Source organism: Salvelinus alpinus, chromosome 5, assembly GCF_045679555.1.
Source record: "Salvelinus alpinus chromosome 5, SLU_Salpinus.1, whole genome shotgun sequence".
Lineage (NCBI taxonomy): Eukaryota > Metazoa > Chordata > Actinopteri > Salmoniformes > Salmonidae > Salvelinus > Salvelinus alpinus.
This window is the reverse complement of record NC_092090.1, coordinates 58,877,162-58,902,696: the sequence shown is the minus strand read 5'-3', so window position 1 is coordinate 58,902,696 and position 25,535 is coordinate 58,877,162. Positions and strand designations below refer to the sequence as shown.

General features: G+C 40.8%; 1 protein-coding gene across 4 annotated transcripts in view; it reads right to left on the bottom strand.

Moving 5' to 3' along the window:
- nf2a (NF2, moesin-ezrin-radixin like (MERLIN) tumor suppressor a) overlaps positions 1 to 25,535 on the bottom strand; it is a 65,500-nt gene that overhangs the window by 30,591 nt on the left and 9,374 nt on the right. For all 4 annotated transcript variants that reach the window (XM_071402491.1, XM_071402493.1, XM_071402494.1 and 1 more), the window contains exons 5-12: positions 16,452 to 16,520; positions 16,142 to 16,224; positions 15,534 to 15,609; positions 5,936 to 6,070; positions 5,625 to 5,699; positions 4,475 to 4,588; positions 4,138 to 4,260; positions 3,481 to 3,698 (exon numbers count right to left, since the gene is read on the bottom strand). In XM_071402491.1, coding sequence (XP_071258592.1) covers positions 3,481 to 3,698; positions 4,138 to 4,260; positions 4,475 to 4,588; positions 5,625 to 5,699; positions 5,936 to 6,070; positions 15,534 to 15,609; positions 16,142 to 16,224; positions 16,452 to 16,520 — 893 coding nt within the window. The remainder of the gene's footprint in view (positions 1 to 3,480; positions 3,699 to 4,137; positions 4,261 to 4,474; positions 4,589 to 5,624; positions 5,700 to 5,935; positions 6,071 to 15,533; positions 15,610 to 16,141; positions 16,225 to 16,451; positions 16,521 to 25,535) is intronic.

Here is a 25,535-nt window from a genome sequence, read left to right as displayed (position 1 = left end):
ACGGAGAGAGAGGAACAGAAACAAACAGCGTGCTCATCATATCATTGATAAGTACAATAAACATTGCTAAAACATATAATAAACATAAAACATGAACGCTTGTCTGTATATTGTTTATACTATAACAAACTGTTACTGGAGGTAAGAATAAAGTGTGTAATGTATGTACTAAGATGGAAGTTAACTTCGCTGTGTCGACCCACATTTTGCACAGAAAATCTTTCCCATATTTTTTGTTGTTGGGTTATTGCATTTTCTCCCCGGTCCCTAAATGTCTTTGCACTGCGAAAGGAGAGCTGACAGAACTTTATCAATGTATGCTTCAATCTAGTTAACATTTTGATAATTTATTACCTTCCGGTGAGCAACTTCTAGGGCAACATACACTGAGTGTACAAAACATTAAGAATGCATTCTTAATATTGAGTTGCACTCCCCTTATTCCCTAAGAATAGCCTCAATTTGTCAGGGCATGGACTCCACAAGGTCTCAAAAGCATTCTATAAGAATGCTGGCCCATGTTGACTCCAATGCTTCCCACAGTTGTGTCACATTGGCTAGATGTCCTTTGGGTGGTGGACCATTCTTGATACACAAGGGAAGCTGTTGTGTGAATACCCGGCAGCGTTGCGGTTCTTGACACAAACCGCTGCGCCTGGCACCTACTACCATAGCCCGTTCAAAGTCACTTAAATCTTTTGTCTTGCCCACTCATACTCAATGGCACACAATCCATTTCTCAATTGTCTCAAAGCTTAAAAATCCTTCTTTAATCCTCTCCTTCATCTACACTGTTAGAAGTGGATTTAACAGGTGAAATCAACAAGAGACCATAGCTTCCACCTGGTCAGTCTCATGGAAAGAGCAGGTGTTCTTAATGTTTTGTACACTAGGTGTACAATGACAGAAGAGATGCTGCATTTATCTAATTATAGACAAGTTAACTAACAGTCTACCAAAATGATAAGCAGGAACATATCTAGGCAAAAAAATAAAAAATAATTTCATCACATACAGTATAGTCGGGCGGTTACGGATGGGTTATTAGCAATTGTGGGAGGGTGTGGGTGAACAAACATCTGGCCCACGCACCAATAGCGTACATGTGTCCAGGGGCGGAACTTCAATTACCTTTGGTAGCCAATGCAAAGGGCCCCCAAAAAACTTGTCATATCACTTTTTAAAAATGGTCACAAGCAGAATAGAGGGTGCGGTATTACATAAATCAGGTAGCGATTGCCCATACTGAATAAGATTTTACACAGGCGGGAGGCCCCTAGCTATGCCTTGCACCCATGAGAGTGAAAGCTAAGCTCCGCCCTGCACGTGACCAGCTGCATCACAACAAAAACACTCAAATTTAAACTTAATCTAACTCCACAACAAAGTCTAGCTAAACTTTAAACTGTTTTACCATTGAGCACCACATTGAAAGCATGTGTTCAACTTTCTTTTTCTTTTCATTTTCTTGGGATCCAATTAGATAATGACTAATAATCGGTCGGGACGATATTGATGGCCGAATTATCCTATCGGCCCTTGAGTATTGGCGCAGCTAATCTCCCCTTTATAGTGCCAGCGCACTTGCCTCGTGTGAAACTCCTGCAAGCCAGAGCAACTCATTGCTAGTTAGCTTGTCCTCGAGGAACCTCTGGGCTGCTTGCCCAGCTACCCACTCATGCTGAATATTAATGTAGCACACTTTAATAATGCCCCATGGAATGTAGAAAGTATTAATTAATTTACTGTTAGGCAGTGTTGCACTCGAGTGCAGTCTCGAGACCACATATTGAGTGTCTCGGTCTTGTGTGTCGGATACATTTGTACTCGATCTTGACTCCGTCTCGGACAGTGAGGACTAGGTAATTTTTTTCCTAAGACCAGCGGAGTAAAAATCTCAATCAGCTTCCATTTAATCAGCCAGGCCAAATATATACTCTCCTTTATTAAAACATTATCTTAACAGTCTTTATATCTATTAGACACGTTAGTGCAGTGGCGAACCTATAGGCCTTCAGTGTGTGACATGTTCTTGATTCTGAAGACAGCAACTAATACCACCGCACTCATGTAGGAGTGCACTTTTTGTAAAACGCAAAGGACCAGTGGTGTAGTTGAGGCTATACGCAAGTATAAGCCGTATATACCCACTTTTTCCCCCAGTGGTTTTGAGTGAAAATCTGAAAAATCTATAGGATTTTTTAATATTTTTTTTTAATAGGAAAACACTGAAATCCTTCACTGGGCGGGCCGTTTGGGAACTTTTTGTCTCCAGGCACCACTACATATGGGCGATGGAAAGACAGCAGTCACACATGATGATAAAGGACAAGCAGTCCATAAACTCTGACATAATAAGCCAGTAGCTCCCAATCGTAATACAAAAACAACCATTACAAAAAACATTTCTGAAATATGAACACAGAAATACTATACATTTTGAACTCTTATGGTGATTTGACTAAATTGCAAGCACAGTCTTGAATTGGACTCATTTTTCTGGTCACGGACCCCTTGTCCCCCTCCGGACTTCACTCGGACTCGATTTGCTCTGGTCTTGAATCAGTCTCGCTTTAGGTGATCTCGAACACAACACTGCTGTTAGGCAAAACAATGTCCATACAGCACTTCACAAAGCAACATACCGGTAGCTTGCTTGCTAACGAGCTAGGTTAACAAAATTCAGCATTCATAAAGCTAGCTTTGCTAGTTATGACGCTAACATCAGTTCACTACCCTAAAACTGATAGCTAATAATGCTGATTATCCATGACTTTCCCTTGCTGAGCCAAAATGCCTGTCTACAAGATTAACAAGTGGTGTCTTTTCTCTTTAAAAGAAAACGAAGTCACTTCTGTGAAAGTGTTGATCAGTAGACCTAACATGGTCCCAAATTAAAAGGAACACCGATTGTTTGTCATCTGTAGCCCCATAGACTGAAATAAGCCAAAACGACCTCAATAACTCACTGCATGCACACAGTCCTATTGAATATGAATTCACCTGTATTGTGAGTAGGCCTATGCCATCTTGATTTACCCAGTTTATCATGAGATTTACCATTATGTTGTTACATTGTTAAAAACAAAGTCAAATTGGTTGTATTATTGATTTGTTAATGCATACATGGCTGTCTCTGGAAAACTGTACCATCAAAATGTTTACATTTAATGATATTTATTACTTTAATAAAATATCTGCCATTGTCCCCAAAAATCAGTACCTGCCCTTAAAAACCCATATTGGTCGTTCTCTACATCCAATGCACATCTTGTTGTGCTATTTTTCACCCAAAGAAAATAAATTGAAGTTAAGCAACATTTTATTTTACTTTACAATTTTGTAATTTAGCAGACTATCCAGAGTAGTGAGTGCATACATTTTCTTACTGGTCCCCCGTGGGAATCGAACCCACAACTCTGACATTGCAAGGGCCATTCTCTACCAACTGAGGCACACGGGACCATCCATTCGACTCACCTCCTCTCTGACTCATCAGCCATCTTGAGTGCCATCATCTCCGCCTCCAGCATCTTCTGCTCCATCATTCTCCTCTCCTCCTCTGAGCGGATGGCTGTCACCTTGATACGCTGCATTTCGGCCTCGGCCTCACTAGCCTTCTGGGACAGCAGCGTCGCTTCCTCTTCAGCTATCTGGGCCTTCTCAGCCAGGAGATCTGCTGTCTCCTCAGAACGAAGCTAGAGAGGGGGACAGAAACAGACATAACATGTTCATAGAAGTTAATAAACATTCATAAAGCAGTTTAGCCTCCTCCTCAGCTGGTCTGCTGTCTCCCCACTATGCAGCTACATAGAGGGATGGAAAGAGACAAGGCCTTCATAAGCAGTTCACAAACATTCATAAAGCAGCTACGTGGGCCTGCTGTCTCATCTGAAAGCAGTAAGAGGGGGGTGGGGTAAGAGAGTAAGACACACAAATCATTAACCACATATTGTGCCTTAGCAGAACGATTACAAAAACTAAATGATTTTGATTAACAATCTTTAAGCATCAGGACCCAAAATCCCTGGGTAAACCATCCCTCTTCCAAGTGAAAAATCTATTTATATATGAGATGTGTCTGGGTCTAGGAACACCCCACTGGGTTTAAAAAAAGGAACACCCCACTGTTCTTACCAGAGCGTCATTGGCCATGTGGGCTTCATCCTGTAGCTGTATCAGTCTCCTTTCCAGATCGTCCCTGGCTCTCTCTGCTACCTCTCTCAGGTGCTTCTCCCTCTCTAACCGCTGCCTCTCCACCTAGACACAGACAGAGAGCGTGGCGGGGGCGTGAGCAGGTTACAGGTTTGACCGAGAGGGACATAGTCAGGATCACAAAGAGACAGAGGACAAAGGTAATGATGAACAAGGGGGACAAGAGCTGCAGCTGTAAGGGCAGAAAGAGGAGCACAGAGACAATAGAGGTGGTAAACCACCATGTCTCTTCCAACGACTCAGCCTCCATTGCTCATACCCGTTTCCTGGCCCTCTCCTCTCGGGCCTGGGCCTTCATCTGTTGCACCTCTAGAGAGTCCACCCTCCTCCTCCGCATGAACAGGTCATGGTTCCCCATGCACAGCTGCAGGATCTAGAGAGGAACAATTAGGTGAGTTTAAGTACACTTAAAGGTCCAATGCAGCCATTTTCATCTCAATATCAAATCATTTCTGGGTAATAACAAAGTACCTTACTGTGATTGTTTTGAATAAAATTGTTTAAAAAAAAATGCTTCTTAGCAAAAAGCAATTTCTCAAGCAAGAGAGGGGCAAAAGTGGGGAGGGGAAAACTGAAAACTGGCTGATATTGGCAGAGAGGTTTGGAACTCTTTCGTATTGGTCTATTAACTAATTTGAGGTCACCAGGCAGGCCAAAGCTCCATCTCAACAAAACAGGCTGATATTTCAGGCGGTCTTTTCAAACAGTTCTTACACTAAAAGGGCAGTATCAACATTTTCAGAATTTCATAGTATTATTCTAACCCTTATAGTGTGGAAATATAAACTGAGTGTACAAAGCATTATGAACACCTTCCTAATATTGAGTTGCACCCTGCCTTTTGCCCTCAGAACAGCCTCAATTCATTGGGGCATGGACTCTACAAGAAGTCATAAGCGTTTAACAGGGATACGGGCCCATATTGACTCCAACGCCTCCCACAAGTTGGCTGGATATCAAGTTGGCTGGATATCCTTTGGGTGGTGGATCATTCTTGATACACACAGGAAACTGTTGAGCGTAAAACTCAGTAGCGTTGCAGTTCTTGACACGAACCAGTGTACCTCACACCTACTACCATACCCTGTTCAAAGGCAAATAAATATTTTGGCTTGCCCAATCACCCTCAATGGCACAAATACACAATCCATGTCTCAAGGCTTAAAAATCCTCCCCTTCATCTACACTGATTGAAGTGGATTTAACATGTGACATTAATAAGGGATAGACTGACCAGGTGAATCCAGGTGAAAGCTATGTCATGGAAAGAGTTGTGTACATTCAGTGTATAAAAGCCAGGAAATCAAGTTTCAAAATCAAGCACTGGGCCTTTAAAAGGAAGAATCTAGCTCTCACATAATACAGTCAACAACAAAAAAAGCATGTTTAGTTTTCATCACTGTACTCACCAACTTGTTAAGCCTCAACTTGGAGGAGTTGAACTTGAACACGTCTGTTTTCTTGTCCAGAGGCTTTATGGCGAACTTGATCAGAAAGACGACAATACACATTAAAACCTCAAAGTAAGAGGTTACACAAACTGTAAAAACAGACTTGTTCGATTCAGGGTTGGGGTCAATTCCATTTAAATTCAGTCAACTCAGAAAGTAAACTGCATTAAATTTGAATGTCTGTTTAATTCCTGAGTTGAATGGATTGAAATGCAACTGACCCCAATCCTGGTCCAATTTCAGAGGCTGTAGGAGTAACGATCCAGTACCTCTCTGTCGCTGTAGGAGATGTTGCGAATCTCATTCCAGGGGAAGGAACATTTGGGGGTTAACTTGTTGTCTGGATCGTAGATATGTAGACCCAAGGCATCCACTCCCAGCAGGAGATCTGTTCCCTTCTTGTTCTGGGGTAAATAAAAGAACAGAGTGACGAATGAAGAAAGCGAGGATGAAACAAAGAAAGTTAACCACACACTCTATTTTTATGTATCCTTTTATTTAACTAGGCAAGTCAGTTAAGAATAAATTATTATTTACAATGACCCTAATGAAGAACATTTAATTCCATGTTATTTCTTTAACCAGGATAGTCCAAATTAGTGACTTAGTAACACTTTCCACTATTTTCCAGGAAGTCTTGGGTGGTGAATGAGAAGAGGAAACAAAGCCCTCAGTAGCTGTGAGATTACCAGACTTCTCTAGTGTGTTTGTCTTCTGACAGACAATTCATTACTCTCCTTTACGCTAATAAATACCAGCTGCGATACAAAGTAGTGCTCTTTGTTGACTGCTCTACTTTCTTTGTTCTACACTTGTGTCTATCTGTCCGACAGGCAGTAGTGGCAGTGGCACAACCTGGTAACCACAGGAGGTTGGTGGCACCTTCATTGGGGAGAAAGAGCTTGTGGTAATGACTGGAGCAGAACGGTATCAAATCATTCCAATCGCTCCGTTCCAGCTATTATGATGAGCTGACCCCTCAGGAGCCTCCACTGCTGGCAACTCAATTAATTATAGAGCTAGGCAATATGGAAAAAAATCCATATTGCAATAAATTTATGTTATAACGATAAATAGAATGATGCGTTTTAGGGCTGACCCCAATTAGTCGACTGGTTGATTGTTTGGTCGTTAGTCTGTTGGTCGACCGGGATTGTGTTACTGCTCGACACTATGTGTGTATATTTATTTGTGCCCATCTCAGTGAACTAATCCACTCCCGCCTAGACTAAAAGCCGATATATGCTTGATCTGAAAATGCGGCTCCATATAGAGGGTGTGACACAATTTTCGAGCCTCGAGAAGCCAAATCGAACTCCGTACCGCATCGCCACGAGCCTCCCAAATTTTGTAACAACTCTGTATAGCTCCACATTGACATGATTGGTTGACGGTAGAAACACAAACTCACTTCCTTGACAACAGATCTGCACTGCTCAACGAAGCGCAATAAGTATGAATGCCCTGACTTCTGCTGAGGTCATATCACCATAAATGCTGCATGGCCAATGCAGACGTCGGATTGACCATGCGCGCAGATGCACAATGTCCTTCTTTCTCCAGAATGCCCAGAATCTCCCGCCAATTTGTGCACATTCATTGTTTCATAACTTCATTGTGTTAATTGGGTTTGATTGTTAGTGTATATCAATTCCCAGTAGTACATTTACCGTTAATTCCTAATCTACAATGTTTGTTACTATGGTTACGGTCATTTCTGTTTAAGCATTCAATATTATTCCAGGCTTCCTGTTATCATTGTCAGAGTGGACACATTGTTTGCAGTGTGCACAACCTATGCTAAACTTCTGAGAAACAAGCTTATTTCATTCCATTTATGCTGCTCGATCATCCTATTTTTCCAACTTAATTGAGGAGAATAAGAACAATCACAAATGTATTTTTGATACTGTTGCAAAGCTATCAAAAAAGCAGCATTCCCAAGGCCTCTCGGGTGGCGCAGTGCTAGCTGTGGGTTCGAGCCCAGGCTCTGTCGCAGCCGGCCGCGACCGGGAGGTTCATGGGGCGACGCACAATTGGCCTAGCGTCGTCCATGTTAGGGAGGGTTTGGCCGGTAGGGATATCCTTGTCTCATCGTGCACTAGCGACTCCTGTGGCGGGCCGGGCGCAGTGCGCGTTGACCAGGTCGCTAGGTGTATGGTGTTTCCTCTGACACATTGGTGCGGCTGGCTTCCAGGTTGGATGGGCGCTGTGTTAACTTCGAGGTTAGGGGGCAGCATTTTCACGTTTGGAAGAAAAGCATACCCAAATTCAACTGCCAGCTACTCATCCCCAGAAGATAAGATATGCATATTATTAGTAGATTTGGATAGAAAACACTCTGAAGTTTCTAAAACTGTTTGAATCATGTCTGTGAGTGTAACAGAACTTATTTAGCAGGCGAAACCCCGAGGACAAACCATTCAGATTTTTTTTTTTTTTGAGGTCACTCTTTTCAATGGATTTTCATTGGGAATCCAGATTTCTAATTGACCTTCTTGCAGTTCCTACCGCTTCCACTGGATGTCAACAGTCTTGAGAAATTGGTTGAGGGTTTTTCCTTTGTGTAATGAAGAAGTAGCCCTGTTCAGAAAAAGAGTCGAGTGAAGTGTACTTTTTGTTTGAGGCGCGTAACCAGAAAGCATGCTACAGTTTGTTTTAATCCTGTATTGAACACAGATCATCCCGCCTTCAATTTTATCGATTATTTACGTTAAAAAATACCTAAAGTTATATTACAAAAGTAGTTTGAAATGTTTTGGCAAAGTTTACAGGTAACCTTTGAGATATTTTGTAGCCACGTTTGAGCAAGTTGGAACCGGTGTTTTTCTGGATCAAACGCGCCAAATAAATTGACATTTTGGATATATATCGACGGAATTAATCAAACAAAAGGACCATTTGTGATGTTTATGGGACATATTGCAGTGCCAACAACAGAAGCTCGTCAAAGGTAAGGCATGAATTATATTTTTATTTCTGCGTTTTGTGTCGCGCCTGCAGGGTTGAAATATGCTTCTCTCTCTTTCTTTACAATGTTGCTATCCTCAGAAAATAGCATTGTTTGCTTTCGCCGAAAAGCCTATTTGAATTCTGACATGTTGGCTAAATTCACAACCAGTGTAGCTTTAATTTGGTATCTTTCATGTGTGATTTAATGAAAGTTTGATTTTTATAGTATTTTATTTGAATTTGGCGCGCTGCATTTTCTCTGCCTTTGGCCAAGTGAGACAGTATCGTCCCGCCTAAACTCAGATTTTTGGATATAAATATGAACTTTACCGAACAAAACATACATGTATTGTGTAACATGAAGTCCTATGAGTGTCATCTGATGAAGATCATCAAAGGTTAGTGATTAATTTTAACTCTATTTCTGCTTTTTGTTACTCCTCTCTTTGGCTGGAAAAATGGCTGTGTTTTTCTGTGGCTATGTACTGACCTAACATAATCGCAAGGTGTGCTTTCGCGGTAAATCCTTTTTGAAATCAGACACTTTGGCTGGATTAACGAGAAGTTTATCTTTAAAATGGTGTAAAAAACTTGTATGTTTGAGGAATTTTAATTATGAGATTTCTGTTGTTTTGAATTTGGCGCCCTGCAATTTCACTGGCTGTTGGTTAGGTGGGACGCTACCGTCCCACATATCCCAGAGCAGTTAAGAAGCAGTGCGGCTTGGTTGGGTTGTGTTTCGGAGGACGCATGGCCCTCGACCTTCGTCTCTCCTGAGCCCGTACAGGAGTTGTTAGCGATGAGACAAGACAGTAACTACTAACAATTGGATACCACGAAATTGGGGAGAAAAAGGGGAGAAAATAATAAATTAAAAATTAAAAGCATTCCCCGAGAGAGGATGGCTTTCACTTTAGCTGTGATAAATTTGTGAACTTCTTTGACGAAAAGATCATGATCATTAGAAAGCAAATTACAAACTCCTCTTTAAATCTGCATATTTCTCCAAAGCTCAGTTGTCTTGAGCCTGCACAACATTGCCAGGACCTAGGATCAAGGGAGACACTCAAGTTTTTTAGTACTATATCTCTTGACACATTGATGAAAATAATCATGGCCTCTAAACCTTCAAGCTGCATACTGGACCCTATTCCAACTAAACTACTGAAAGAGCTGCTTCCTGTGCTTGGCCCTCCTATGTTGAACATAATAAATGGCTCCCTATCCACCGGATGTGTACCAAACTCACTAAAAGTGGCAGTAATAAAGCCTCTCTTGAAAAAGCCAAACCTTGACCCAGAAAATATAAAAAACTATCAGCCCATATCGAATCTCCCATTCCTATCAAATTTTTGAAAAAGCTGTTGCGCAGCAACTCACTGCCTTCCTGAAGACAAACAATGTATATGAAACGCTTCAGTCTGGTTTTAGACTCCATCATAGCAGTGAGACTGCACTCGTGAAGGTGGTAAATTACCTTTTAAATGGCGTCAGACCAAGGCTCTGCATCTGTCCTCGTGCTCCTAGACCTTACTGCTGCTTTTGATACCGGCGATCACCACGTTCTTTTGTAGAGATTGGAAACCCAAATTGGTCTACATGGACAAGTTCTGGCCTGGTTTAGATCTTATCTATCGGAAAGATATGTTTGTCTCTGGATGGTTTGTCCTCTGACAAATCAACTGTAAATGTCAGTGTTCCTCAAGGTTCCGTTTCAGGACCACTAGTGTTTTCACTATATATTTTACCTCTTGGTGATGTCATTCGGAAACTTAGTATTAACTTTCACTGCCATGCGGCCGATACACAGCTGTACATTTCAATGAAACAAGGTGAAGCCCCAAAATTGCCCTCCCTGGAAGCCTGTGCTTCAGACATAAGAAAGTGGATGGCAGTAAATGTTTTACTTTTAAACTCGGACAAAACAGAGATGCTAGTTCTAGGTCCCAAGAAACAAAGAGATCTTCTGTTGGATCTGACAATTTTGATGGTTGTACAGTTGTCTCAAATAAAACTGTGAAGGCCTTCGGCGTTATTCTGGACCCTAATCTCTCTTTTGATGAACATATCAAGACTGTTTCAAGGACAGCTTTTCCGCATCTACGCAACATTGCAAAAATAAGGGACTTTGTCCAAAAATGATGCAGAAAAAATAATCCATGCTTTTGTCACTTCTAGGTTAGACTACTGCAATGTTCTACTTTCCGGTTACCCGGATAAAGCACTAAATAAACTTCAGTTAGTGCTAAACACTGCTGCTAGAATCTTGACTAGCACCAAAAAATTACTTCATATTACTCCAGTGCTTGCCTCTACACTGGCTTCCTGTTAAGGCTAGGGCTGATTAAGGTTTTACTGCTAACCTACGAAGCATTACATGGGCTTGCTCCTACCTATCTTTCCGATTTGTAGTGTAGTAAGTTGGTGGTTGAAGATATACACCTCTAGTGGTGTGGGGTTGCGCTTTGGCAAAGTGGGTGGGGTTATATCCTGCCTGTTTGGCACTGTCCGGGTGGGGCCACAGTTTCTCGACCCCTCCGGTCTCAGCCCCCAGTATTTATGCTGCAATAGTTTGAGTCAGGGGGCTAGGGTCAGTCTGTTATATCTGGAGTATTGCTCCTGTCTTATCCGGTGTCCTGAGTGAATTTAAGTATGCTACTTCTCTTTTTCTCAGAGGACCTGAGCCCTAGGACTACCTGGTCTGATGACTCCTTGCTGTCCCCAGTCCACCTGGTCGTGCTGCTGCTCCAGTTTCAACTGTTCTGCCTGCGGCTATGAAACCCTGACCTGTTCACCGGACATGCTAACTTGTCCTGGACCTGCTGTTTTCGACTCTCTCTCTACCGCACCTGCTGTCTCGAACTCTGAATGATCGGCTATGAAAAGCCAACTGACATTTACTCCTGAGGTGCTGACCTGTTGCACCCTCTACAACCACTGATTATTATAATCCAACCCTGCTGGTCATATATGAACGTTTGAACATCTTGGCCATGTACTGTTATATCTCCACCCAGCACAGCCAGAAGAGGACTGGCCACCCCTCAGAGCCTGGTTCCTCTCTAGGTTTCTTCCTAGGTTCCTGTCTTTCTAGGTAGTTTTTCCTAGCCACTGTGCTTCAACATCTGCATTGCTTGCTGTTTGGGGTTTTAGGCTGGGTTTCTGTACAGCACTTTGTGACATCGGCTCACATAAAAAGGGCTTTAAATACATTTGATTGATGAGTTCTCAATTTAGTCATTGTCTTTTGTTTGGAGCACTCCTGTCAATGTTGAATAATAACCTGCAGGTTGCAATGGTTTTATTTGTTGGCTTTATGTAGGCTATTTTGACATAGTTGGCAAAGGCAATAGAATTTACTTTGTAGGTTTGTATCGTTTTCATTTAGATAGAATTTTAATTAACCACAAGACAATGATAGATATAAAGACGTTACTATAAAATAAATTAAACGGTTTCACGAAAATGTGCATATGAAAACCACAATTGGCACGCAGATCGGTAGAAATGGTAAGATAAATTGGCATTCCACATGAGTAGCCTATTACCGGCAACTTCAGGAGAATAGATAAGTCAAGTTAAGGTTTTTTCCTTCTGGTTATCTAGATCTCTGGCGCCCTCAAGGCATTTATCTTATTTCATCAAACCATAAACTTTAAGCTGACAACTTTTAGTCAACCAAGATATTTTTTTTGTCGGGGGAAAACCCTAATAAGTTTAAAGGTTAATAAAAATATATTTTTTTATAAACTACTACTACTAGTTTGACGGTCTTAGCCATCAAATTGTCCCATTAACAATCACCCATATTAGCAAACTTATTTAATTTCAAAGGCTACTCATCATAATGAACAATATCAGCAAAATTCCTGTGATAGTGTCACGAATCCCGCCGAAGATGGTGCCTCTTCCCGTTCGGGCGGCGCTCGGCGGTTGTCGTCGCCGGCCTACTAGCTGCCACCGATCCCCTTTTCTGTTTCATTTAGTTGTGTCTGATTTGTTGCACCTGTTTCGTGTTTAGGTTTGATTGTGGGCTATTTAAACCCAGTTGGCCCGCCGACTTTTGTGCGGGCTTGTTTTTCTGTTTGTGGTGTTTCGTTCATTTCTTGTGGTGTCTGTTCCTATTTCTGTTTAGTCCTGTTTGTTTGGACTGGGACTTTACGCGCCCTTGTGTGTGTGGCGTGACCGTCTCTCTGGTATTTTGGAACATTAAATCCACGTCCTTTTTGAACTACCCTGCTCTCTGCGCCTGACTCCTTCACACACCACTTTTGGAATCCTGACAGATAGGTGTCGATAAACTGAAATTTATCTTCACAGCTCTAATTCATTACTCTGATAGATACAAGGTACCGTTCATCTTAACCTACATTAATAACTCATGTTGAGAAGGTTTGATGTGGTACTTAGAATGCCCCAGTCTTTTAGAGTAGACATTGATCATTGCAGTAGGCTATATTATCTCACTTCAAGAGAGAAATTGATTTCATAAGACATGACATATTAAAAAGGGATAATCAGCCCCCCAGAAATAAAAATTATGATACTCCTGTCAATTTGATGAAAGGCTAGGTACTATCAGTGGGTAAAATACAAAAGATCGCCAAATCAACCAAGAAATGGTATTTACATTTACATTTAAGTCATTTAGCAGACGCTCTTATCCAGAGCGACTTACAAATTGGAAAGTTCATACATATTCATCCTGGTCCCCCCGTGGGGAATGAACCCACAACCCTGGCGTTGCAAGCGCCATGCTCTACCAACTGAGCCACATGGTCATACTTGTCTGGAACACATCCATCAGTTTATCGTCATGACAAAGTATATATTTTGCTTAGATGTGCTCAATCTAAACAGTGTATGAATTTATTCAACTTAGTTTCTCCTTCAAGTACCATCTAGCAATGCACCCTGTGTGTCTGTGGGAAACATGGGAAAGGGCCCTTCTCGCCATAGCAACATACTGCAATCGCTCTGGTCAGAGCAAACTGCAAGTTGAACTCTGATAGACTCCTATATTGATAGTGCAGTTTAAGCGATTTTATAGCTAGCTAGCAACACTGAGAAAAATAAAAAGGCAACATGTAAAGTGTTGGTCCCGTGTTTCAGTAAAATCTTTGAAATTGTTTGCATGTTACATTTCTACACTGAACAAAAACATAAAATGCAACAATTTCAATGAGTTACAGTTCATATAAGGAAATCAGTTTTAGGCTGGGTTTCTGTGTAGCACTTTCTGACATTGGCTGATGTAAAAAGGGCTTTATAAATACATTTGATTGATTGATCTGTTGGTCACATACCTTAAAAAAATTAAGTCGGGGCGTGGATCAGAAAACTAATCAGAATCTGGTGTGACTACCATTTGCCTCATGCATCGACACATCTCCTTCACAGAGTTGATCAGGCTGTTGATTGTGGCCTGTGGATTGTTATCCCACTCCTCTTCTATGGCTGCGAAGTTGCTGAATATTGTCAGGAACTGGAACACACTGTCGTACGCATCGATCCAAACATGCTCAATGAGTGACATGTCTGGTGAGTATGCAGGCCATGGAAAAACTGAGACATTTTCAGCTTCCAGGAATTGTGTACAGATCCTCACAACATGGTGCCGTGCGTTATCATGCTGAAACTTGAGGTGATGGCGGCGGATGAATGGCACGACAATAGGCCTCAGTATTTCATCACGGTATCTCTATAGTCAGGTCAAGACCTTGGTGACTACAAGCACGTAGATGAGCTTCCCTGAGACGGTTTCTGACAGTTTGTGCAGACATTCTTCAGTTGTGCAAACCCACAGTTTCATCAAGTGGCTGCTTTCAGACATTCCGGCAGGTGAAGAAACCGGATGTGGAGGTCCTGGGCTGGTATGGTTACATGTGGTCTGCGATTGTGAGACCGGTTGGATGTAATTCTCTAAAAACGACATTGGAGGTGGCTTACGGTAGAGAAATTCACATTAAGTCTCTGGCAACGGCTCTGGTGGACATTCCTGCAGTCAGCATGCCAATTGCACGTTCCCTCAGAACTTGAGACATCTGTGGCATTGTGCGTGTGACAAAATGCACATTTTTAGAGTGGCGTTTTGTTGTCCCCAGCACAAGGTGCACCTGTGTAAAGAGGATGTTTAATCAGCTTCTTGATATGCCACACCTGTCAGGTGGATGGATTATCTTGGCAAAGGAGAAATGCTCACTAACTGGGATGTAAACAAATTTGTGCAAAAAAAATGTAAGACACATTTTAACATTTCTGGCTCTTATTTTTACTCATGACATTTATATTTTTTGTTCAGTGTACTTCATATACTATTATTGACTGGTATTATTGTGTGCAACTACGTTTGCTAGCTAGCTAGATAGAGCATTGCATTGTGGGTTTTGTAGTAGACTTGAGCTACAACACATTTCCACATGTTGCTACCAACCTTGTTATAATGAAAAAATTAAACATCCCCACATTTTTCCCCCCACAGTGTAATTTAACACTGTTAATCATAGGAATGAGTGGTTTGGGGTGGATTATCCCTTTAAAGAACATCATGATGAAGTGGTAATACTGGAGTAAACCATGGTCACTTTTCATATTAGTCACTCATGACAGACTGTTAGATTTGGTTCTCGGTGCTGAGATTACTTTTATAAAGCTTAAATCAATCTCACTATATTAGGATCCAGATATTTTATACTACAACCTCCTGAAGTACAAATGAATATAGGATTCAACTTTCACCTTATTTCTTCATTTTGAGGATAATAGCTTTTTATTGGTTTACTGATGGATGAATCATCCAGGATGTTTATCATACCTTTCCATGAGCTTAACGCTTCTAACGTTTCTATAGGCTTATTGTATGGGCTTAACACCTCTCTCTTTGATTGGAAACAAGCAGAAAAGGTTCAGGCTCACCCTGATGGGAAAGTAATTGATGCCGTACATCTCCAGGTCTTGAGCTATTTTTAAGTACTCCATCTCAGCATCTTCCCTGTGTCAGGAGAAGAGAACACGAGATCAGAACATCATGTGTCAATGAGAGAGACCTCTTTCTAACTCATGCATCATCACGTGTAATAGAGCAGTGGTTCCTAAACCCAGTCCTCGAGTACCCCCAACAGTACACATTGTTACTGTAGCCCCGCACAAGCACACCTGATTCAACATCAGCAGGGGGTTTCACACTAACGTAGAGTGTAATTCCCTGAATGCACTTGAAGTCACACTATGTGGTTTAGGCAAATAAACAAATTCTGCTTGCATACTTTGACAAAAAACACAACGTTGACACTCGTTTCACTTTTATCTGATGTTCTGTTGATGTTGATGTGGCTGGCAAATACAAGCAAGAGGGTAGATCCACAAGTGCATTTTCATGTGTGCCTTCTTTGGTGTTAGCCCGAGTACATAAGCCTAATTCTAAGCAAGGGAGGAAAAAACTCCTAAGCACTGAAAACTGTCATAGAGAATCAGTGAAGACAGACACTTTATCCCTAGACAGGTATATGACATTGCAGCTTTACCTTGTCCTCCCTCTATGCTCAGCATAACAAGAAGTGATTCTCTCCTCCCACATCTCTGCTGTCATTTGGTAAAGGTTGATCACCTAAAAAACAGAGGATAGGTAGTCACAACAATCACTCAAACCTTTATGTAAAATATATGCAGTACAATAACAAAAACATGTCTTTGTACATGTGTTCCAGGAAATCCAAGGAAAACTTTATTACCGACATTGATAATGTCCTTACCATTTCTGGCAGAAATTAAAACTACTAGGTTACTACGGTGGTGCTTAGTATTGCAGCTAAAAGACTAATGGCAGTCACTCACCCTCTTTGGTAAGAGTTCCTCTTGAGCCAGAAAGCCTAGTTTGTGGACATTGGGGTCATAGTCTCCATACTGCAAAGTCAAGAGAGCAAAAGCAGTTAAAAGGTAATGGTCAGGCCAGGATAACAGCCAATAGAGATAATATGATAGAATATCTCTATCCTTTTATGAAGTTTATGATGTGATAAAGTCACAGTATTAAGATGAGAGATGATTCGGTCAAAATGAACAGGGTCAGGTCTTCCATCAATGCACAGACTAATTTACTTGCAGCACACGCACACACACACCTTCCTGGTCATCAGGAAATGGTGACATTATAAAATGTCATTAAGATATGGTTCACAAATGATAGAGAGGAATAACAATGGACGAGAGAAGGGAATGTCAAATACCTTCAGTGGTGACACGAAAATTACCACCCCCGGGCTAGAGAAAACTATGGTAGTTCCTTTATAATGCAGTGTTTGTTTGTGTGTGTGCGCGTGTGTCAGGAACACAGTTTCAGGACTGGTACAAAAAGGCCAAAGGAAATGGGTCTAAAATTTGTGTATGGACCAGAAACTGATGGGACCTGATGATAACGGCAGGTAGCCTAGTGGTTAGAGCATTGAGCCAGTAACCGAAAGGTTGCTGGATAGGATACCTGAGCTGACAAGGTAAAAATCTGTCGTTCTGCCCCTGAACAGTTCCCCGGTAGGCCATCATTGTAAATAAGAATTTGTTCTTAACCTTTTGTCAATAGGGGGGCGCTATTTTCACTTTGTAAAAAATCGTTCACAAATTAAACTGCCTGGTACTCAATTCTTGCTCGTACAATATGCATATTATTATTACTATTGGATAGAAAACTCTCTAGTTTCTAAAACCGTTTGAATTATATCTGTGAGTAAAACAGAACTCATTTTGCAGCAAACTTCCTGTCAGGAAGCGAAAAATCTGAAATCGAGGCTCTGTTCCAGGGCCATCCTATTAATTTGCCTGAAATCTATGGATCTACATGCACTGCATACACCTTCCACTAGATGTCACGAGGCAGTGAGAGGTGGAATGGGGTGTATAGCTTGATCTGAGGTCAAACGAGAGCTCTTGGAATGACATGACCCCAAATTTCCTTTGTTCAGCAAGGCGCGGGAAGGACCCTGGATTGCGTTCTGAAAAGCTTTCGGTAAAGACGTTAGATATCTCCGGCTCTGATTTTATTTGATATATGTGTTAAAAACATCATAAAGTAGTTATTTTAAACCGAGTTATATCAGTTTATTGCGTTTTTCGGCATTTTATTTTCTGTGCGTTATGTGAAGTTGGGCACCTTTGTGCCACATGGCTAGCTTTGGTTGCTAATTCGTCAGGAGAAGACGACATTCTACAACCAAACAACGATTATTCTGGACAAAGGACAACTTGTACAACATTCTGATGGAAGCTCATCAAAAGTAGGAACCATTTATGATGTTATTTCGTATTTCTGTTGAAAATGTTTAGTTATATTTTCCGCCCTGATTTTGGGCGCTGTCTCGCTATAACGTAAGCTGTATGTCGTACTAAAGTTATTTAAAAAAAATCTAACACAGCGGTTGCATTAAGAACTAGTGTATCTTTCATTTGCTGTCCAACATGTATTTTTTAGTAAAGTTTATGATAAGTTATTTGGTCAGATTAGGTGAGTGTCAGAAATATATCCGTACATTCTGGGAAAAAGTTGCTACGTTTTCACAATGTATAACCACGGATTTCAGCTCTAAATATGCACATTTTCGAACAAACCATATATGTATTGTGTAATATGATGTTATAGGACTGTCATCTGATGAAGATTGTGAAGGTTAGTGAATAAATGTATATCTTTTGCTGGTTTTTTCGCTATCGCTACCTTTGCGTTGAATGAATGCGGTTGTGTGGTTGGCTATTGTAGTAAGCTAATATAATGCTATATTGTGTTTTCGTTGTAAAACACTTAAAAAATCTGAAATATTGGCTGGATTCACAAGATGTTTGTCTTTCATTTGCTGTACACCATGTATTTTTCATAAATGTTTTATGATGAGTATTTAGGTATTTCACGTTGGTCTCTGTAGTTATTCTAGCTGCTTTGGTGAGATTTGTGATGGTGGCTGCAATGTAAAACTATGATTTATACCTGAAATATGCACATTTTTCGAACAAAACATATGCTATACAATAAATCTGTTATAAGACTGTCATCTGATGAAGTTGTTTCTTGGTTAGTGACTAATTATATCTTTATTTGGTCGAATTTGTGATAGCTACCTATGCGGTAATTTTTTTTTTGAAAATATGCGGTTGAGTCTTTTGCTATCGTGGTTAGCTAATAGAAATACATATTGTGTTTTCGCTGTAAAACATTTTAAAAATCGGAAACGATGGCTGGATTCACAAGATGTTTATCTTTCATTTGGTGTCTTGGACTTGTGATTTCATGAAAATTATATTATATGATATCCCTGTTGCGTTAGGCTAGGCTATGCTAGTCAGCTTTTTTGATGGGGGGATCCCGGATCCGATTTTGTGACTCGTGAGAAGTTCTTAATTAACTAACTTGCCTAGTTAAATAAAGGTTACATTTAAATAACAGCTACTGACCATTTAGCTTTCATCAGTTGGAACTGAATGTGAGTTTCTACCTGGTAACTAGGGAATCATGGTTAATAACAAATTCGTCATCATTCAGAAAAAGGACACAGTAGTAGTTTTGGAAGTGTGTTGGATACTGTTGGTTGTTGTAGTTGTATGGAGGGTGTGTTGTTACTGTATTTCAATTCTAAACCTTGAATTACATGAACCTAATCAAGACATTCAATCGACAAGAATCCCTTTTATATGACAATTCGCAAATTTATCAAATCATACGATGTCAGCTGCCAGAGCAGCAATGCAGACTAGTAATAACCGGTCGATCGTATCTCAGACCAATTCTGTGTATTGTATTCTATTCACACAGTGGGGTTACATTGCAGGCTGCCTGGTGTGTCACACACTCTCTCCACTCGCTACCCCACTCCCTCTATTCTTCTTCTGCTACCCCTGCTCTACCTACAGCCAGTGAGTGAATGCCTGGCCAGGCAACTTCCTGCATTTTTTTTAAGCAGCCGTTGCTTGAAATTCCCTGTCAACATGTCTCTGGAGCGAGGTGCCCCGCTGAATACCAAACACGAGTCTATCCTGCACTGCCTAGCAGAATGATACTTTAGCCTACACACATACACACACACGTGCATGCACATACCAACCAACAAATACACAAACCTTTTTGCTTCTTATAAACCCTTTTTCAGTCTACCCTCCTTCAATCTCTCTCCATCTCTTGCATGTCAATTAAGCTTTCCACTGCTTATGATGTTCAGTGGTATCTGATGTCATTGAAATCAGACTACAGATCTTAAATCGAAGTCTGTACGATTGCCCTTAACGCAACCTGCCTCTAGGTTAAATCATGCCAGTTAGAATCACTTGTCTTTCCCCCACTCACTTTGCCTTCATTTTCTTCATAGAGAACATCCCATTCCACACACACGTGGGGGGTGTGGTGGGGGGGGGGGGGGGGGGGAAATCGATGTAGTTTCATGTCGCAATATTATTTTAACTCAAAGTATCGATTTGTAAATAATTATAATATTAAACAATTTCAGGGATGCAAACTGCTGAGGGCCCAAAAAGGTGACACTTTTTTGTTTTTTGCACTGAAACATGCAAAAGGAAATCCCTGCTAGGGGGAAATGCATGCTTTAACTAATTAGACAACAAAGAATATGATCTACATGATCAGTCTCTGTGTGTAAAATAAAAAGTGGTTAATGTGAACCTAACTCACAGCTAAAAAAAAATATGTAAAGAAAGCAATCCAATGTTCTTTGTAGCCTAGACCTACTGCAAATGACACTTAGGTCTTGAGAAAAAAAACAATACACTAATTTGCAATTAGCCATGACAGCCTTTATAATAGAACGCTTGTGACCACACACATAAATATTGTACTTGGGGGGAAAAAAACATCTTAAAGTAGAAATAGAATGAAACAAACAGGCATTCTATTTTTACTCTATTATAGTGGCCACTATAGTTGACATTGATCAAGTGCACAAGGCTACATGTGTGCAAACATAACGTTCACTGAGTAAAAAAAAGTATAATCCCCCTCACACACGTTACTGTCAAGTTCAACACAACAAAAACAATATCTTTGGGCTACACTGCAAATTATTACATTGTACATTTTCTGCCTGTGGACATAGGTTCTACAATGTGCCAACAAAAGTGAGAAAGCGGGAAAGTGTGTGATGTTCCTTTCACCTCTATAGTGGCATCTAGCTTAAGCCAGGCCCAGCTCCAGGCAGCTACACTTGATCCCTGAATCCACTTGTTAACATGCAACGCCTCATTTTCACCTAATTATCTCATCCTGAAAATTAACCACATACTGTAGAGGGAAAACATCAGTTAACAGATAGTGGTTGGTTTGTTAGCTAATTAACATTTCAGATTGCCAGGGTCCAGTAAGCAACTAACACGTTATAACTTGAGGAACGGCAAGGAGTCTACACCGAGGTATACACCGAGGTAACGAAAGTTTCAGGTTGCATATTCAACGAATATTCACCTGTAGTTTTCCTTACGTCCACCAACAGCAGTTGGGGACCGTCAACATAGTGACAAATCACATTTTACAAATTTCAATAGCTCTTTAACCATTACTCCTAAAACGTTCAAAACTGGTTGTAGCTAACCCGATGGCATAGACACACATTGCATACACTTTTTTTTGTCAAATTACATCTCGCACTATTTTAAATTATTTATTTAAATGTATTTATTTCAATAGCTCATTGGTCATGTGACCTAGTGACTTCAAACAAGGTTCAGAATGTACACTCAGTGGGCCTACACATTGCACACCCTTTAGTTTGTCCATTTTCATCTCACACGTTTTTACATTACATTTGTAAACATTCAAATTTCAATAGCTCCTTGGTCATGTCACCACTTTGGATCCTATTCTTGGACAGTTAGAAGACACAATGCATCAATGCAACAAAAAAATAATACTAATTACTGTCCATGAGTAACCTCAACCTTGTGGATCTGTGGGTGTTTGGGCCAATAAAGTGCCAATTCTACCACTGACTAGTCTCTCATGCCCCTATGAACAGTTTTTCATCTAAACCGGACCTTTTAGTACTAGAGTATACTAACCCCTAATTGGGGCTCTTTTCTTGACATACAGTAGCAGTTTACCAGATAAGTCAAGAAGATCAGAAAGTGGATTGTAGTAAGGGTGTATTACATCCTGTGCTGGCCCCATTGTCATATCCATTCTGGATTCTGAGTGGTAAAATCATAGCTGAATAGGGTTGGATGCTATATGCTACTTTTATTATTCTCCTGAAATGGTTCATTCATGGTAAATTATGTATAATTTAGGCTGTGTGTAGAATGGGGCATAAAGGAAATTACCTCCAATAGATTATAGTGATAAGGAAATCAGCATAGTATTTTGGCCTGTGTATTCATTTGCCTATAACTAATCAGAACTCCATTATGTTTCCATTAAAAAAAAGAATACTTCCAAAATGAGAAGATCCTGCCATGGAAAAGACTGGGTGGACATAAAGTGGAAAGGAAGGAAAATAACTCAGCTGTGGGGTCTTTGTCATGCAGGTTTGAGTTATATTTTCAATAATGAATGGTTAGCTGTGATGTGACAATTAGGTCAAAAACTATTTTTTGGTGTAGATGGCCAAGGAAGTTGCACAGAACTTCCCCAACATCCCCTCCCAAATTGATATAGAACCTTCACAAAAACACATGGAGCAACTGCGAAAAGAAATGGCTGAGGATATACTAAAAATGTCTGGTATGTAATGACATTTAATTCAAAGTAAATTATTCATTTTTATGTAGTTGTGTGGGACAACCATATGTTCAGTTCATGCCTATGATTTCAGAGTTCAACAAAGCCAACAGCTGCTTCTTGTGTGCCACTGAAAGAACCTGGATGTGGCCCAAGGACTGACTGATTTAGTAACTTTATTTAACATGTTTATAATCTTTTGACAACAGTGACGGAATATAAGACATTTTATGATATAACACAATGGATGGCTAAATCGCCATACTGAATTGATATTATTTATAAACGTTTTACGCTTTGTTTTGTTTTAGATTGAATGTTTGCATGCCAACGGTGGTTCCATGTGCTGTGCTTAGGAATGAAGACAAGAGTTCAGAGTGAAGAACACAAACTGGAAGTGCTGTGAAAATGTATGCTATACCCTATCCACACTGAAGAGGCTCTGAAATGTACATCAACCAGGGATAAAGAGAAAGTTAACACTGAAATGTTTTGTACTTATTTGAAGTAAAGTGTCTGACATGTTGGAAAAGATTAAAGGTCTACAGTTTCTGTTAAATTTGTCAATATTACATTTTTATTAATTGATTTTCTAGCCACCATTACTGTGTTACATGTTCAGTATATGTATTGACCAGCAAACCCACTGCAGCCTACCTCACTAGCTCACTCTCCATCCCTCCTTTGGACAATTAATAACATGACTCTCGTACTTTGCCCTTTATGGTTGATATTAACAATGAAAGGAGATATCTGTCTCTCTCCTATTGTGTACCGCTGTTAAGTACTGTGGCAAAATAAGTACTTAGAACTACTAATTATTATAGATAAATATTAAAGAAAACGGTTAACACGGTACTGAACTCCCTAATTGTCAAACTAATATTAATGTACAACAATATAGAAGATACATGACTAAAGGTTATGCAATATGGGTGTATATCCACTGCACGCTTCTTTGGTGTGTAATTGACATGACCAAGGAGCTATTCAAATGTAAAACTATGAAAAATGTACATTACACTGCGTGATTTTACAGTACACAAACAAGAGTGTGCAATATATAAGGCTAGTCCGTGGGCATTCTGAAGTTCGTTTGAGTCCAGTAAGTCACATGACCAAGGAGCTATTGAAGTTTAAATTCTGAAAAATCGATGTAAAATCAAGTGAGACGAAAATTGACAAACTAAAGGGTGTGCAATATATAAGGGTAGTCAGTGTACATTCTGAACCTTGTTTGAAGTAATTAGGTCTCATGACCAAGGAGCTATTGAAATTGTAAATTTTGCAAAATGTTTGTAAAAATGTGAGATGAAAATGGACCAACTAAAGGATGTGCAATATAGAAGGGTAGTCAGTGAACATTCTGAACCTTGTTTGAGTCAAGTAACGTAAACTCACCCCATTCCGTACAAACGTGCGTAACCGCGACATTCAAACGAGGCTACAAAGAAAACTAATGGGACTGTAGCGACTGTGTTGACTTCAAAATCGGGGGTGTGAACTAGGTTTCTATTCAAGAGTTGATCGACATGGTAATGGCTCTATAGTATTGGAGAAAAGTTGAAAAAAATTGACCCTCCGTTACATCTTGACGTGTCATGTCGTAACGTACAGCATGCATAAAGCAACTATTTATGTCTTACAATCTCTCCACCAGGTGTAGCACTTCTCTCATCTTTTAAAAACAAGAAATGGGGCCTCCCGGGTGGTGCAGTGGTCTAGGGCACTGCATCGCAGCGCTAGCTGCGCCACCAGAGTCTCTGGGTTCGCGCCCAGGCTCTGTCGCAGCCGGCCGCGACCGGGAGGTCCGTGGGGCGACGCACAATTGGCCCAGCGTCGCCCGGGTTAGGGAGGGTTTGGCCGGTAGGGATATCCTTGTCTCATCGCGCTCCAGTGATTCCTGTGGCGGGCCGGGCCGGGCGCAGTGCGCGCTAACCAAGGGGGCCAGGTGCACGGTGTTTCCTCCGACACATTGGTGCGGCTGGCTTCCGGGTTGGAGGCGCGCTGTGTTACGAAGCAGTGCGGCTTGGTTGGGTTGTGCTTCGGAGGACGCATGGCTTTCGACCTTCGTCTCTCCCGAGCCCGTACGGGAGTTGTAGCGATGAGACAAGATAGTAATTACTAGCGATTGGATACCACGAAAATTGGGGAGAAAAGGGGGTAAAACTTTAATAAAAAAATAAAATAAAAATAAAAATTTCGTCATCATTGCATGCGATCATCATTCTCAAAGCCGCTGTTTACTTCTAAGATCACTTTAAAACCGCCCTAAAAACCCGATTCAAATTTGACACAAACCTTCAAATAGGTATGTAATGACACATTATATAAACTCTTTATAGTGTTTTATTTACATTTTAGAGGCAATAAGGTAAACTATTTTGGATTCAAACGAAAGGTGACTAGTTTGCATCCCTGAACAATGTTTGTTTTTTGCTAGGTAGCGTTAGCTAGCGCTAGTCAGCTTTACCTGTACCAAAACCCATGTATTTTTCATTCAGTGGTATCTTGACCTACATGGCATATCAAGAAACGGATCATTACACATTGCACCTTGTGCTGGGGACAATACAAGGCCACTCTAAAATGTGAATTTGTGTCACACAACACATGTGAAGTCAAGAAAGTTAAGCAGATAAACTAAAAGACAATCAACGTGGACTGCTGATACACTGAGAGCATGTTACCGTTTCTGCCATGTCCAGTTCAAATGATCTGACAGGAGAGGAGAGCTGGCCTGATGTGATTTGTGGATAAGAGATGGGATGTGTTCCAAATGGCACCCTATTCCATATATAGTGTACTACTTTTGACCAGAGACATATGGCCATGGTCAAAAGTACTGCACTATAAAGGGAATCTGGTGCAATTTTGGACACAGGCTTGGTCAACGGTCGTCCTCTTTCACCCCCAGGCTTCTAAATTGGCATTAGGTGGTGAGGCGTGGGTACTCAGTCAACAAGTCCTTTGAGATGAATCAGTGGTTTCTCTGGAGGACCTCTGTCAAGACCTGCAACTTGTTGTTACAGAGAATCCCTTTTGGGGTAATCTAGAAACAGACAGGTTTGGAGTGATGCAAACCTTCAGCAGAATGGTGTGGGGAAGTTCATTTGGAGAGTCTTTCTTTGCAAATGACTCCCAAGGCTTGCTGTCAGGAGGGTCATTGAGCTTGGCACTGTATTGTTCATCAGGGCTTTCAATTAATTATAGATGGA